The 13,954-nt window shown below is 42.7% G+C and overlaps 1 protein-coding gene across 10 annotated transcripts in view; it reads right to left on the bottom strand.

The window, feature by feature from the left end:
* The window catches only part of LOC123878592 (ATP-citrate synthase), a 48,002-nt gene that overhangs the window by 5,237 nt on the left and 28,811 nt on the right, over positions 1-13,954 (bottom strand). For 7 of the 10 annotated variants that reach the window (XM_045925874.1, XM_045925870.1, XM_045925871.1 and 4 more), the window contains 16 exons: positions 13,126-13,239; positions 12,432-12,511; positions 10,835-11,093; positions 9,952-10,164; positions 8,759-8,916; positions 7,974-8,136; positions 6,678-6,845; positions 6,183-6,306; positions 5,396-5,493; positions 4,804-4,902; positions 3,911-4,026; positions 3,111-3,251; positions 2,128-2,267; positions 1,294-1,442; positions 658-747; positions 147-289 (listed from right to left, as the gene is read on the bottom strand). In XM_045925874.1, coding sequence (XP_045781830.1) covers positions 147-289; positions 658-747; positions 1,294-1,442; positions 2,128-2,267; positions 3,111-3,251; positions 3,911-4,026; positions 4,804-4,902; positions 5,396-5,493; positions 6,183-6,306; positions 6,678-6,845; positions 7,974-8,136; positions 8,759-8,916; positions 9,952-10,164; positions 10,835-11,093; positions 12,432-12,511; positions 13,126-13,239 — 2,255 coding nt within the window. Of the gene's footprint in view, positions 1-146; positions 290-657; positions 748-1,293; positions 1,443-2,127; positions 2,268-3,110; positions 3,252-3,910; positions 4,027-4,803; positions 4,903-5,395; positions 5,494-6,182; positions 6,307-6,677; positions 6,846-7,510; positions 7,610-7,973; positions 8,137-8,758; positions 8,917-9,951; positions 10,165-10,834; positions 11,094-12,431; positions 12,512-13,125; positions 13,240-13,637; positions 13,748-13,806; positions 13,932-13,954 lie in introns of those variants that run through there. The other 3 variants (XM_045925875.1, XM_045925878.1, XM_045925876.1) reach the window with 3 other exon arrangements.

Here is a 13,954-nt window from a genome sequence, read left to right as displayed (position 1 = left end):
TCCAAGCGCGACATAATGGTGATTGAGATATGCCATATTATATTTTAGATAATGGTGTTTGAGTTATGCCCTCATATTTTAGACAGTGGTGGTTGAGGTATGCCCTCATATCTGAAGTAAACCCTCATCAGATTAACAACACTCACCACAATAAGCTGATGGTGCCGCCGACGCCCAGTTGTCGTTCCAGTACGCCGCTGATGGGCACGCCGCAGTAGCTCAGCTCCTGCCCTCGCTCGTCACAGATCGTGCTGATGAAAGCAGCAGGCTTGCGGATGATACCCAGTTTCTGAGTAGTTAGAAACATATCACTTTAGAACTGTACTTATTTATAAGCAATCAGTCAATGGTACTGATTCTGACCACAACTAAATTTTAGAGTATTCGCATCCTCTTCTTACTAATGTAATTTGAAAAGGACAGACACAGTTTGACAGTTTTATGAATGAAGCTATAACACTCTCTCTATCTCTTTCATTTGTATGGGCACGTAACAGAGAGAGAGAGAGCTATACTAACTCATCCGCGGCATGAAGTTAGTATAGCTATCTCTCTCTTTTTGTATGGGATTAGATAGAGACAGCGCTATGTTAACTTCATTCCCCGGATAAGGTATAGTAGGCATCATCTCTTTTGTAGGTGGATAAAGTCACTCACCCTTGCCCAGTCGTAGTCCATGGGCACCTTGGGCGGCTCGACCTCTTCTTTCACTATAATCTTGCCTTCTGATACCAGCTTCTTGTACACCTGGTCAACAGTATTCACATAAATACCAAAAACAGCAGCTCCATTAATATCACTATCTGTATTATAAATGCAAACGTAAGTTGGTTTGTCCTTCAGTCACGCCGCAAAGGAGCAACAGATTGACGTGATTTTTGCATGGGTATAGTAGACCTGGAGAGTGGCATAGGCTACTTTTTATCCCTAAATATCAAAGGATTCCTAACCTAAATAAACGCGGTTGAAGTTGCAGGCAACAGCTAGTTTTTAATAAAAAAAAAAAAACAATACTACTGTGCTTTTACTAAGAAGCGGTTAACTTCAAAACGTAGTTTTCGAAATAGTGGTTAAGGTGTGCTCTAATATTTCTTTTACTAAAAAGCGTCTTTTTGAAGTAATGGTTGAGTTATGCCCTCATATTATTTATTTGACTAAAAAGCGTCTTTTTGAAATAGTGGTTGAGGTATGCCCTCATATTTGTTTCCCTAAAAAGCGACTCCAAAAAGTAGTTTCGCAGAAGAGAAGAAGAGAGAAGCGTGTCTATATGGAGAAGCATGGCCTTAAGGTTACCTTGTTGATAGCATTCCCCAGCGTGTCAAAGGAGTCAGGGACCACGGCGCCGTGAGCCGCTAACGCCGCGTTCTTAGCGGCCGCCTTCTCTAGCGCCGAGCCCGCGAGCGAACCCGCGTGCCCGAACTGTACTTCCGATGTGAACATGTCTGGAAACAAATACATTAATAAATAGATGTTCATTCCAAGCAGATAACTCGTGTGCTACGCAGGCAAAGCCAGCTACTGTCGACAAGTGAGCCCGGCCTAACACCCAAGGCCTTTCCGCCTGAAAAACTAAACTAGCCTGCCTAAAGGCCTGGTTTGGCCTCGAAGCAATAAGGCCGCCTTTGTACACAATTATTTTTTCTGTTTTTCTTCTTTCTGTGTTGTGTTTCTTTACATGTGTTTTTGTGTGCAATAAAGACTTCTATCTATCTATCTATCTATCTAGAGCAGAGCCCTACAAGTTAAACAAAGTCTCCGACCACCACGTCGGAGGGCCCTTCCGCCAAATAAGATAAGATAATAAAATAAGCACCCAAGTCCCATTGTCACAACAATAAATTGAATTTAAAACGATAAGGCCGCTAATTTGTACTTCTAATTTGTCACTTTTGTGTTTTTTTCCAATCAAATCCAAAATGGCCATCATATTTCATATTTTTCTTAAACATGGGTGTCGTATTCAAGAGTTTTCTAGCTCTTATTACCCCTGATTATTCAATATAAAGTTCATTTGGAAATCTACGATAGCCTTCCTAATTATTTTTGTGAAATTCAATATGACAAATAGAAAGGACACCTATAATATGTGTTATATATTTTCTTCAAAAAATAAAAAAGCGTACTCACCAGAGCAAGTGCCAATGCACCAAGCCACTAAAGGCTTGGTCAGTTTTCGGTCCCGCATCATCTTGCATACGTGGTATTCTTCCACTCCCCCCACTTCACCTAAAAGCACCACCATCTTGACGTTTGGGTCGGCTTCGTATCTGCAAATAAAATGGTTGTTAGTTCGTTCACAATTGAATGTAAGGGCGCGTTCTATATCATAACGGTTAGTTTATCGTTGGATGACTATCGTCTCTAGCTGCTCCCATAATCCCATATACAGGGTGTTTGGTAATTAGTATATAATGACGACACGTACCCATGCTACTTTGATCTGATTAACACAATGCTGAAGTATTATGACGAAATAAAATTATAAAAATTTCCATACAATTTTTTTTATTTTTTTGTATCCAAGTTTTCATGGCCCTAACGTGCCCTTACTCACTGAGATCGTTGGCCTTGGCCTATCTAAAGATGGCCAACGATCTCAGTGAGTTAGGACACGTTAGGGTCATGAAAACTTTGACATATATTTTTAATTTAATTTTGTATGGAAATTTTATAATTTTATTTCGTCATTATACTTCAGCATTGTATTTATCAGATCAAAGTAGCATGGGTACGTGTCGTCATTATATACTAATTACCAAACACCCTGTATATTATGTCGTCGAAATTTTTGTAAAGGTGACTGTACGCAACGTGATAAATTGTACGCAAAGTGTCACGCGTCATAGCCGCTTTCCTCAAAATATTTTTCATACATTTCCATACGAAGGAGTCTGTTCGTACCTCAGACTGTAGTTAGGCGCTGGTTTGTTTCGAAAATCTTTGGTCTTCTGTGGAGTCACCTCAAGAGTGGAAGACTCCTGAGTTGTTCCTTTATTTTGCGATCGGAAACTTATGATTTTTCTTTTCTGTATTTAATATTGTGTTCACTACATTAAATACAGACAGATAGTACGTGTCTATGTGTCGCGGTAAGGACTACATGGTGATACCTCAGTAAGTGGTCCACAAAGGTGGTCCCCGGGTAGCGGTCGCCGCCGATGGCCACTCCCTCGCACACGCCGTCCGCTTCCTTTGACAGCACGTTGTTGAGCTCGTTGCTCATACCTCCCGAACGGGACACGTATGCTACACTGGAAATAAAATAAATAGTTTAGAAATTGTTCAAATGGTCGGTTTCAATTCAATCGGTCAAGTGCTAGTCGGACTCGCCAAATACTACATAGAATAGGGCGAAAGAAAAACCCCCGAATTTTTCATTTGGGTAAGTAAGTATTTTATGTGGATTGTCAATATGCTATGTAATATTTCAGAAAGCCCCTCTTGGTTAACAGGGCTCTCTCCGTCACTCGTTTCATACAATCGTAGTTCCAATTTCATTTGAATATTAAGCAACCAAAGTCCATGAAATTTTGCAGACATATTCTAGAAACTAATATCTGTGTCTGTGGTGTTTTAATTTTTTTTTAAATATGTAGTTTTAAAATTACAGGGGCTCAAAGATTTGTATGTAAATTTTAAAGACCGCGTAACTTTGAAACCGAATATTTTAACAGAAATCTGAAAAACCACAGACATAGATATTAGTTTCTAGAATATGTCTGCAAAATTTCATGGACTTTGGTTGCTTAATATTCAAATGAAATTGGAACTACGATTGTATGAAACGAGTGACGGAGAGAGCCCTCTAAATAGGGGATTGCTGAAATATTACATACTCCCTATCGTTTTCCCTATTAATGTGAATTGAGCCTAAAACTAATTTTTATTACTCCAAGTTTATTTAGTTTACCTGCCAGGCCGATAGAGCTTGCTGTCCACAATATTGTCGATCATGCCCGCTGTATTGCCGATCTTGAAGCAGCCAGGCTTGATACCTCCCACTGTTGCTGGGCCGATTATGTTTACCTGAATGTATAAAAAAGGTTTCTAAAATATATACAAACCAGTGGTAAATTATTTTGACTTGTAAAAGTTTATTTGAATAAAAATATATTCTATTCTATATACAAAAAGGTTTTAAAAAGGATTCATAAATTAATGATTTAATTTTTTTTTTTCAAAAACCCATTTGCTGTTTGTAACACATTGATCTGGTCCAGATTTATTGTTTATTAAGTGAAAAAAAAAATCGTTTTTTTTAAATATGATTTAGGGCCTGTTTCAAAATCACCAGATAAACTTTATCTGGTGATCAGCGACGGCATACAGATAGTTCACAATAACTTGACCGTTGGACTTCGTCTGCGATGGCGTTTGCTGGCGCGCGTGCTGTGCTTGTTTGGAGTGTTTTTTATTGTTAAGAGTGGCTGGTTTTTGTGTTAGTTGGTGTTTTTTGGTGGTGGAACTGACTGGGAAGCGCTCTAAAGGGGCGCCGCGCGTATGTCGGCGGGCGCCGGCGCAGACGGAGTCCATACTTGTATAAATTCAATAACTTGAAAATATCACAAACTTGACATTGGCTAATCAGAGTAAAGCCAGATTTAAAGAAAAAAAAAAAAAAAACTTGACCGTTGCCGTTATGTTGGCACTATTGCTTTGTTTGATTTATACCTTATAACTTAGGGGCTATTATTGTGTTTTGCAATGGTACCAACATAAAGTTACAGTAAACGGTCTGTAGAGTATGTATTTGACGCGAAGCGACGACGCGCCGCGTCTGTAATGTACGGTCTTTAAACTCACCCCTCTCGCGTCAGCAAGTTTGATGATCTTGCGCGTCATGTTCTCAGGGATACCCTCCGCTATGATGACGATCGTGTTGATCTGTGGATGCTGCATCGCCTGGACCACAAAATACCATCGATTAAGTTAGAGAATATTCAATAGAACTTTACAGGTACAGTAGGCTCATTCCACAAAGACGTTTAAATAAATAATGACTCCTGTTACAAAAAGTTGTCAATAAAGATTTTCTTTAAAGTAATTGTTCTAAATTTTAACAAACGACTCTATTTCTCCCACGTAAACTCTTATTTCTCAATCTTAGCTATTTTTAAGCCCTTGCTTCTCGTACACAATAATTTGTTTACATTCTTTATCTTGTCTCGTTAAGGTGCATATTAATGAGTTTGACGTGAGTTACTCACAAATTAGTCGATACTCTAATTTCTTAAACTGGACCCTTTCAAGTAAAGATTTATATATAAACCAGTGAGGATGATACTGCCATTGGCGCAATTAAAATGCCATAAGCCTACCTTGTCGTATAAGTTTACATATTGCAAAAAACTAAATTAAATTTGAATTTCGCGGGTAGAAACGTCAGTTTTCGTACCTGTATCGTGCTGTCGTATGCGGAGCGGAGCGACGCGAAGTTGACGAGCACTGTCGCTTCTTGGTGCTTCCGCATCGCCACGTCCATGTCGCTGAACACTGAAAAATTTATATTCTAATAGAGGATGCCCGCGGCTTCATGTCCATGTCTTTCACAAAATGTCCTTCCCCGTAATGTATCCCAAGTCTACCAAATTTTATTAAAATCAGTCCAGTGGTTGGCGTAGCAGACAGACAGACAGACAGACAGACAGACAGACAGACAGACACACTTTCGCATTTATAATATTTAGTATGGATTATAAAAACTAGCTGATGCCCGCGACCGTCCGCTTGAATTAAGGTTTTAAAAATCCCGGGGAAACTCTTTGATTTTCCGAGATAGAAAGTAGCCTGTGTCACTCTCCAGGTCTTGAACTATACCCATGCAAAAAATCACGTCGATCCGTTGCTCCGTTGCCGAGTGAATGAAGAACAAATTAACAAACAAACACACTTTCGCATTTGTAATATGGTGATAAATCCTAAAATTGTCTCTATTTAGAATCGAGCTAAATTAGGATATAAGACCACTGCCAGAGTGTACAAGAGTGAGGAAAATCTCGGTGTTGATCCTGGATCGACATCTCTCAAATATCCTATACGGATGACGAGAAATCAAAGCTACCTAGTAGTTTCAAAGCCTACCACCTAGCGTCAAATGTAGGTAACATTTGACGCCTACCAGTGTACGTGACTCGACGTTTTGTTACAAGTTCCTTAACTGAACTAAACGAAGTAAAACTTACCCGGTATAAAAACTTCCTTGTTCCCGAAGTAGTACTTCTGTTTATGGTCAGCCGTGAAGGGGTATACGATGGCCACCACAGACGGCTCCGCGCGGCGGCATATGTAGTCGAAGTCCAACATGCCCTACAAATCACACTAATATTATAAAGTTTGTTTGTGTTTCTGTGTGAGTGTGAGTGAGTGAATAAGGACTTTTTTTAAATATATTTAGGCAACAATATATAACATACATGGAAGACTTCGTCTGTGATGGCGTTTGCTGACGCGCGTGCTGTGCTTGTTTGGAGTGGTTTTTTTGTTAAGAGTGGCTGGTTTTTGTGTTTTTTGGTGGTGGAACTGACTGGGAAGCGCTCTAAAGGGGCGCCGCGCGTATGTCGGCGGGCGCCAGCGCAGACGGAGTCCATACTTGTATAAATTCAATAACTTGAAAATATCACAAACTTGACATTGCCTAATCAGAGTAAAGCCAGATTTAAAGAAAAAAAAAAACATACCTGGATGGCCCGGTTCTGCATGCCCCATACGATGGCCTTGGTGCGATCAGTGAAGAGTGGCCGCGCGGTGGACAACTGCTGCCCCAGCTCAGCTCGCGTAGGCGCCTGGGAGCACACCAGGTCTAATAGTGCTGGCGTAAGTTCAGGCAGCTCGATTTTTGGTGCTGGCTATAACACAAAAAACATATTTTCAAAATGTTCAGTAATAAGAGATGAGTATAAGAGAGAGTAACGGTCTCAGTTTTGAACGAGAGCACCCCAGTCTGATTCAAAAGCGTGTAGTAAGACTACAAGAATAAGGAATCCACTGGCAAGTAGTCCGACCTTATGGCATTTGCTGACGTCGTTCAACGTTTTGCTGTGTTGGCTTTTTGTTAAAGCGTTCGGCGTCAGTTGCTCCACGTACGCCGCGTACACTGGTCTTGTATAATTAAACTTAGATTCGTAAAGTAATAAAGTAGTGATTTTCTCAAATGAGCAATTGTGTTATTTACATCACGACCTTGGTAGACTAGAAGAACACGACGCTGCAGTGTAGTCTCCACACCCAAGAAAGACTCTTCCAACCCCCAAATTGCACACTACATTTTCTACAATTACACAACACGCCTCCGAAATCAAATCTAACCCTTACCACCAGGTTGCTAGTGCACTAAATACCTTTTGTGCCAGATCTTTTTTCACTGAGTGAGTGTCCCCACTAGATTTGAACATGAGGTTATTTAAGGGGTGGATCAATAAATTCTTGAAGAGCCGCCAAGATTGTCAACAGTGAATGTGTTTGTAAGAGATACAAAGTTTGCGCTAACTGTGAGCGAGATAATAGCACTAACCGCAGATTCTGGTTTGGGCAGCTGCTTGGGAGTATAGTCCAATTGATGGTCTAGTGGGATGGGCGCATGGCCGAGAGCGAGACGGACTATAGCCGTCATGTTGCTCCTGTGCCATAAGCGAAAGAGACAGTACTATTTCAGTGCTACGTGTGAGCGAGATAGCAGTATGGCAGCTCTTACCGCGGATTCTGGTTTGAGAATAGTCATGTTGGATCTGTTGTAAATAACACCTTTGCAGCTGTCTTCTTTCCCTTACCCTAAAATGCATGAGCTAGAATAAGATGGGTACCGCGGATTCTGGTTTGGGCAGCTGCTTGGAAGCATAGTCCAGTTGATGGTCTGGTGGGATGGGCGCGTGGCCGAGAGCGAGACGGACTATAGTAGTCAAGTTACCCTCAGGGCCATCTTCTTTTCCCTTGCCTATAACTGCATGAACTAAAATAAGATGAGTATATCAACTCACCGCGGGTTCTGGTTTGGGCAGCTGCTTGGGAGCATAGTCCAATTGATGATCTGGTGGGATGGGCGCGTGGCCGAGAGCGAGACGGACTATAGCCGTCATGTTGCTCTCAGGGCCGAACACGTACATCGGGATCCGAAGACGGTGGCCGACTTCACGCATTTGTCTGGAAATATTTTTTGTTTTAGAAAAATTTAAATTCATACCATACCACGCTTTTTAGTGTGATTTATTGAAACAAAAAAAAATATGTTCGCCATCTTGTGTTTAAAAATAAGTACCATATCCCGTAATAAGCAAATCAAAAACGTTGGAAACGAATTGTACTGCAAATTTTCAAAACACGTCGGATATTTCGAATTTCAAAATGGACCTCAGTTTCGCAATAGCACCCCGAAAACTTTGGAAATGACACGTACATGCAGTAAAAAAAACCTATAAACCATCTCTAACTTGAAAATGAACGTCATTTTCATGATCAACACCAAAACCTATAAACCATTTTTAACTTGAAAATGAACTTGGCGGTGGCTTTTTATTTCACGAGGGAAGTTTAAGGCACAGGACAAGTTTTTATTGGCTTTGAATCGTTTCAAGAGTAAAATATAGGTCAAACATCATAACCCTCCTTTGGGCTTCACCATAGTCGGGTAAAAAACAAGCGATCGCGATAAGTTTAATTAATATTTAAGTTTAATTGTATCTTAATTTTTATTCTTGTTTTTTTTTTTTGTGATTGAGCTAAATAAACTTTTGTTTATTTTATTTATTTGTTTATATTAATTTACCTGAGTCCCTCCTGATAGTTGGGTCCGCCTCGTCGCACGAAGATGGTAACATTGTACTGTAGTAGGGCGTCCTTATACGTCTCTATGGCGGTGATGATTCCTCGGAATGTGTCTGCTACGTTGGTGAAGTTAGCGATACCACCGCCGATTATGAGCACCTGAGAAATTGAACACCTGGTTAAGCCTGTATATTCCATTTGCAGATGTCGCTTCTCACTCATACGAAGAAATCAATCAACAATCACTCGACACACGAATCCAAGCCTAATTACTCTACGCACGAACTAGATGGCAGCACGGGTAACTTAATCGGAAGTCAAAGTAGAACACGCCAATCTAAATCGCACTAACAGAGCGTTTAGGAATCTGCACTATAGAAACTTCATGATAGGTAGTTGGCGGCCGCGCCGCCCAGCGCGTACACTGTGTCCGTGTACACCACGGACGCTCCTCCGCCGGCCACCATCGGCCAGATACGACCGGATGTGCTGAGGACTGTTAACTGGAACACTAACCTTGCCGCTCGGGTGTCGGTCGCGGCACATGAGGCTGAATATAGTCTTGGCATAGTCCGCGGTCTGGCTCTCGGTGGGCGCTCCGGAGTACTCCCCGTAGTTGGCGAGCTCGGCCGCGCCCCCCAGCGCGCACACTGTGTCCGTGTACACCACGGACGCTCCTCCGCCGGCCACCATCGTCCAGATACGACCGGACTTGTTGAGGACTGTTAACTGGAACACTAACCTTGCCGCTCGGGTGTCGGTCGCGGCACATGAGGCTGAATATAGTCTTGGCATAGTCCGCGGTCTGGCTCTCGGTGGGCGCTCCGGAGTACTCCCCGTAGTTGGCGAGCTCGGCCGCGCCCCCCAGCGCGCACACTGTGTCCGTGTACACCACGGACGCTCCTCCGCCGGCCACCATCGTCCAGATACGACCGGACTTGTTGAGGACTGTTAACTGGAACACTAACCTTGCCGCTCGGGTGTCGGTCGCGGCACATGAGGCTGAATATAGTCTTGGCATAGTCCGCGGTCTGGCTCTCGGTGGGCGCTCCGGAGTACTCCCCGTAGTTGGCGAGCTCGGCCGCGCCCCCCAGCGCGCACACTGTGTCCGTGTACACCACGGACGCTCCTCCGCCGGCCACCATCGTCCAGATACGACCGGACTTGTTGAGGACTGTTAACTGGAACACTAACCTTGCCGCTCGGGTGTCGGTCGCGGCACATGAGGCTGAATATAGTCTTGGCATAGTCCGCGGTCTGGCTCTCGGTGGGCGCTCCGGAGTACTCCCCGTAGTTGGCGAGCTCGGCCGCGCCCCCCAGCGCGCACACTGTGTCCGTGTACACCACGGACGCTCCTCCGCCGGCCACCATCGTCCAGATACGACCGGACTTGTTGAGGACTGTTAACTAGAAGAGAACGACATCTGTTGTATATAGAAGTGTAGGCGTTATAACTCGGTCGCGCTAAGCTTGCACCTCGCTGGAATGCGGCGCGTCTCCCACTTCCCCGCTCACCCCCCCGCGATCGTCTTGTCGCGTCAGTACGGTTCGCATACCGTACCTAAGCGTCAGTGTGACGTAGTCGACGCGAGGTGCAAACGTAGCTTGACCAAGTAGTACTTTTCGGAAGTTCATAATATACAAGGAACCAAAAACTTTATTCATACTTCCATACTTAATATCATAAATGCGAAAGTATGTCTGTCTGCTACATTTTCATGGCTCAACCGCTGCACCGATTTTAATGTTTGGTACAATGTTAGCTAGTACATCCCGGGGACGGACATAGGCTACTTTTTATCCTGGAAAATCAAAGAGATCCTACGGGATTCTTAAGGGTCTATCCGTTTAACCAATTTATATGAAAATTTGTACAGAGGTAGCTTACGCCCCGGAAATTGACTTCTTGGCGTAAATGAAGTTGGCCGTTAGGTCTAACTTGGCCGCCAAGTCCAACAGGTAAACTCTTTCAGAAGCGACAGTCCAGGTCAATTGGCAAATTAATCAACCCAAGTTCGAGCCAACATTTGACCCAATATTTATAGCAAGATTTCAAGGACTTTAAAGCTAAACTCACCTTAAGACTAGCCCCACTCTTCGCATCCAAATCAGCAATATGTGCCTCCTCAGGATAGGCATCCCTTCCGAAAGGGGGTGGGAAGGTCACCTCACCCCAATTCTTTGCGCAAATGAAGTCGGCCGTTTGGTCCAACTTGGCCGCCAAGTCCAATAAGTAAACCCTTTCGTTGGTGACCACTACCGGATTGATTTCCATGTATGTGAAGTATAGGTCTACGAATACCCGGTATAGGGAGGTTATGAATGTTGTTAGTATCCTGGAAAAGATGGAAAAAAAAGTATTATTTATCTTCTATATCTAAATAATAGCTGATGTCCGCGACTTCGTTCGCGTGGATGTAGGTTTTTTAAAAATCCCATGGGAACTCTTTGATTTTTCGGGATAAAAAGTAGCCTATGTGCTAATACAGGGTATAATCTATCTCCATTCTAAATTTCAGCCTAATCCGTCCAGTAGTTTTTGCGTGAATACACACAAATTGTCGCCTTTATAATATTAGTGTGATACATATAAAAGGAAAAGGTGACTGACTGACTGATCTATCAACGTACAACTAAAACTACTGGACTGATCAGGCTGAAATTTGGCATGCAGATAGCTATTATGACGTAGACATGCGCTAGGAAAGGATTTTTGAAAATTTCATCCCTAAAGGGGTAACACAGGGGTCTTAAATTTGTGTGGTCCACGCGGACGAAGTCGCGAGCATCAGCCAATGCATTATACGGAAATCAAAGATTTCTTATCAGTAGAAGTTACCGACAGGCTATTGAATTTGATAAAAGTTATCAAAATTATCAATCACTACATTGCCGGCGGGTTTAGCATGATAATATTATAGTCACTTTGAGGATTAAGATAGGGTACATTTGATTTTTTAATTAAAAATTACTATGGGTATCAGAATCTAATTTAAATAAACAATCTTAATGCTATTAAACCAGTGTCCATTTTTCTTTTTGATAACAAGTTAGCGATTTACACCGATTTCACCTGATGGCAAGTGACTATCGTACGGCGACAGGTCGAGATGGCAATCGGGGTATTAAACGGGGAGACGCCTCACCAGCGGGGGCTGTGCGGGTATGCGGGGCGTACTAGCTAATGTCAAAACGTGTTGAAAGAAAGAAAGAAAAACTTTTACTTTTAAACCCCGACCCAAAAAGAGGAGTGCTATAAGTTTGACGTGTGTATCTGTGTATCTGTCTGTGGCATCGTAGCTCCTAAACTAATGAACCGATTTTAATTTAGTTTTTTTTTGTTTGAAAGGTGGCTTGATCGAGAGTGTTCTTAGCTATAATCCAAGAAAATCGGATCAGCCGTTTGAAAGTTATCAGCTCTTTTCTAGTTACTGTAACCTTCACTTGTTGGGGGTGTTATAAATTTTTAATTTACACTTGTTGAAAGCTGTGTCACACATTACCAGTTATGCCTACGGGTTAGGTTATCTCGGCGCCTCTAATACTTGAGCATTAAAGCCAAAAGACCTCAAGCAGAAGAAGCGCCGGAATAAACTGTGTCATGAGTGGCACAACCCAAAAAAAAAAAATTTAAGACTTGTTTCAAAATTCGACTGTAGTTTACTATTACTAACCTTTTAATGGTGACAGATTTTATGTTCTTCAACAGCGCGCGGTCAATATCTTCACCTGTGGGGAACGTGTCCACAGGCACCTGCAAAAATACGAAACATTTACATCAAATGTAACCGCAAACCAAACCAACCAACAGTCCGCAAAGCATCCCATGTATTCCGGCTGCGAGCTGGAGAGAACCAAAGAGATTTTCTACTCTTAACTTTAAGATAATAGGGATCCAAACCACTAAGATATGCAACTCCCTTCCAGCATCAGTTTTCCCTCCAATTTTAATATGGGTACCTTCAAATCAAGAGTAATTTAGTAAATATTTTAATAATTTTTTTGTGAGGTAACCACAAATACACAATTTTCGGATTTTTTCCTTTACCTGTGCTATAAGATCTACCTACCTGCCAAATTTCATGATTCATGCCAACAGGAAGTAACCTATAGGTTTCTTGACAGACAGACAGACAACGAAGGGTACAAAAAAAGGGTAAGGGTAACGAAGGAACTATGAGGGTTCCTTCTTCCTTTTGAGTTGCGAAACCCTAAAAATCAATGATTAATCACGTTTCAATCTAGGTTTTTTTTGACAGACACGACAGACGGACAGACAGACGGGCGGACAGACAGCAAAGTGATCCTATAAGGGTTCCTTTTCTCCTTTTGCGGTACGGAACTCGAAAAAAATAGGGATGTACTAACGTCAAGGCGCAGCGCGAGCGCGTCGACATCTCCGACGTCGACGCCGCCCTGGTGGTGGAACATGATGGTGTCCGCGCGACGACCCGACTGGATGCACAGGTACATCTCTTCGCTCTGCAAATAAGGAGTTATATAATTCAGAGCCTCGATAGCTCAACGGTTGAGGAGCGGACTGAATTCCGAAAGGTCGGCGGTTCAAACTCCACCCGTTGCACTATTGTCGTATCCACTCCTGGCACAAGCTTTACGCCTAATTGGAGGGGAAAAGGGGAGTTTTAGTTATTATTAGCAGCATGGCTAACATTCTTTTTTTTAATTAATTAAACTGTATCTTCTATCCGTCTTCAAGACGCGAGCCATCACAGTTTCTGTCAAAATCGGTTTAACAGATGGGTAGTGAAAAGACAACGGACAAACCGATATAGCGATTTTTTGCTCCTGTTGGCTATGTTTAGACAGCTGTCTCACACTGTCTTAGCTACAACTGTATAAGTTAGAAAGAGAGTAGACACGGGTTCATGCTTGGTGAATGGTTCCACAACGAACCTCCTCAGCTTTCCGGAGGCAGCGCCGATCTTCTGTTCCTTGTTATGTTCGGACAGCTAGCGACGCACTTCGGCAGCTGTCTCTATCTCTCTCAGCTACAACTGTACACGTCAGAAAGAGAGGGGGCACACTCACGGGTTCATGCTTGATAAATGGTTCCACAACGAACCTCCTCAGCTTTCCGGAGGCGGCGCCAATCTTTTGTTCCTTGTTATTATGTTCGGACAGCCAGCGACGCACTTCTGCCGTCTTGCTCTCTCTTATCTACAAATGATGAGTAAGA

Source organism: Maniola jurtina, chromosome 26, assembly GCF_905333055.1.
Source record: "Maniola jurtina chromosome 26, ilManJurt1.1, whole genome shotgun sequence".
NCBI lineage: Eukaryota > Metazoa > Arthropoda > Insecta > Lepidoptera > Nymphalidae > Maniola > Maniola jurtina.
This window is presented reverse-complemented; position numbering and strand designations above follow the sequence as displayed.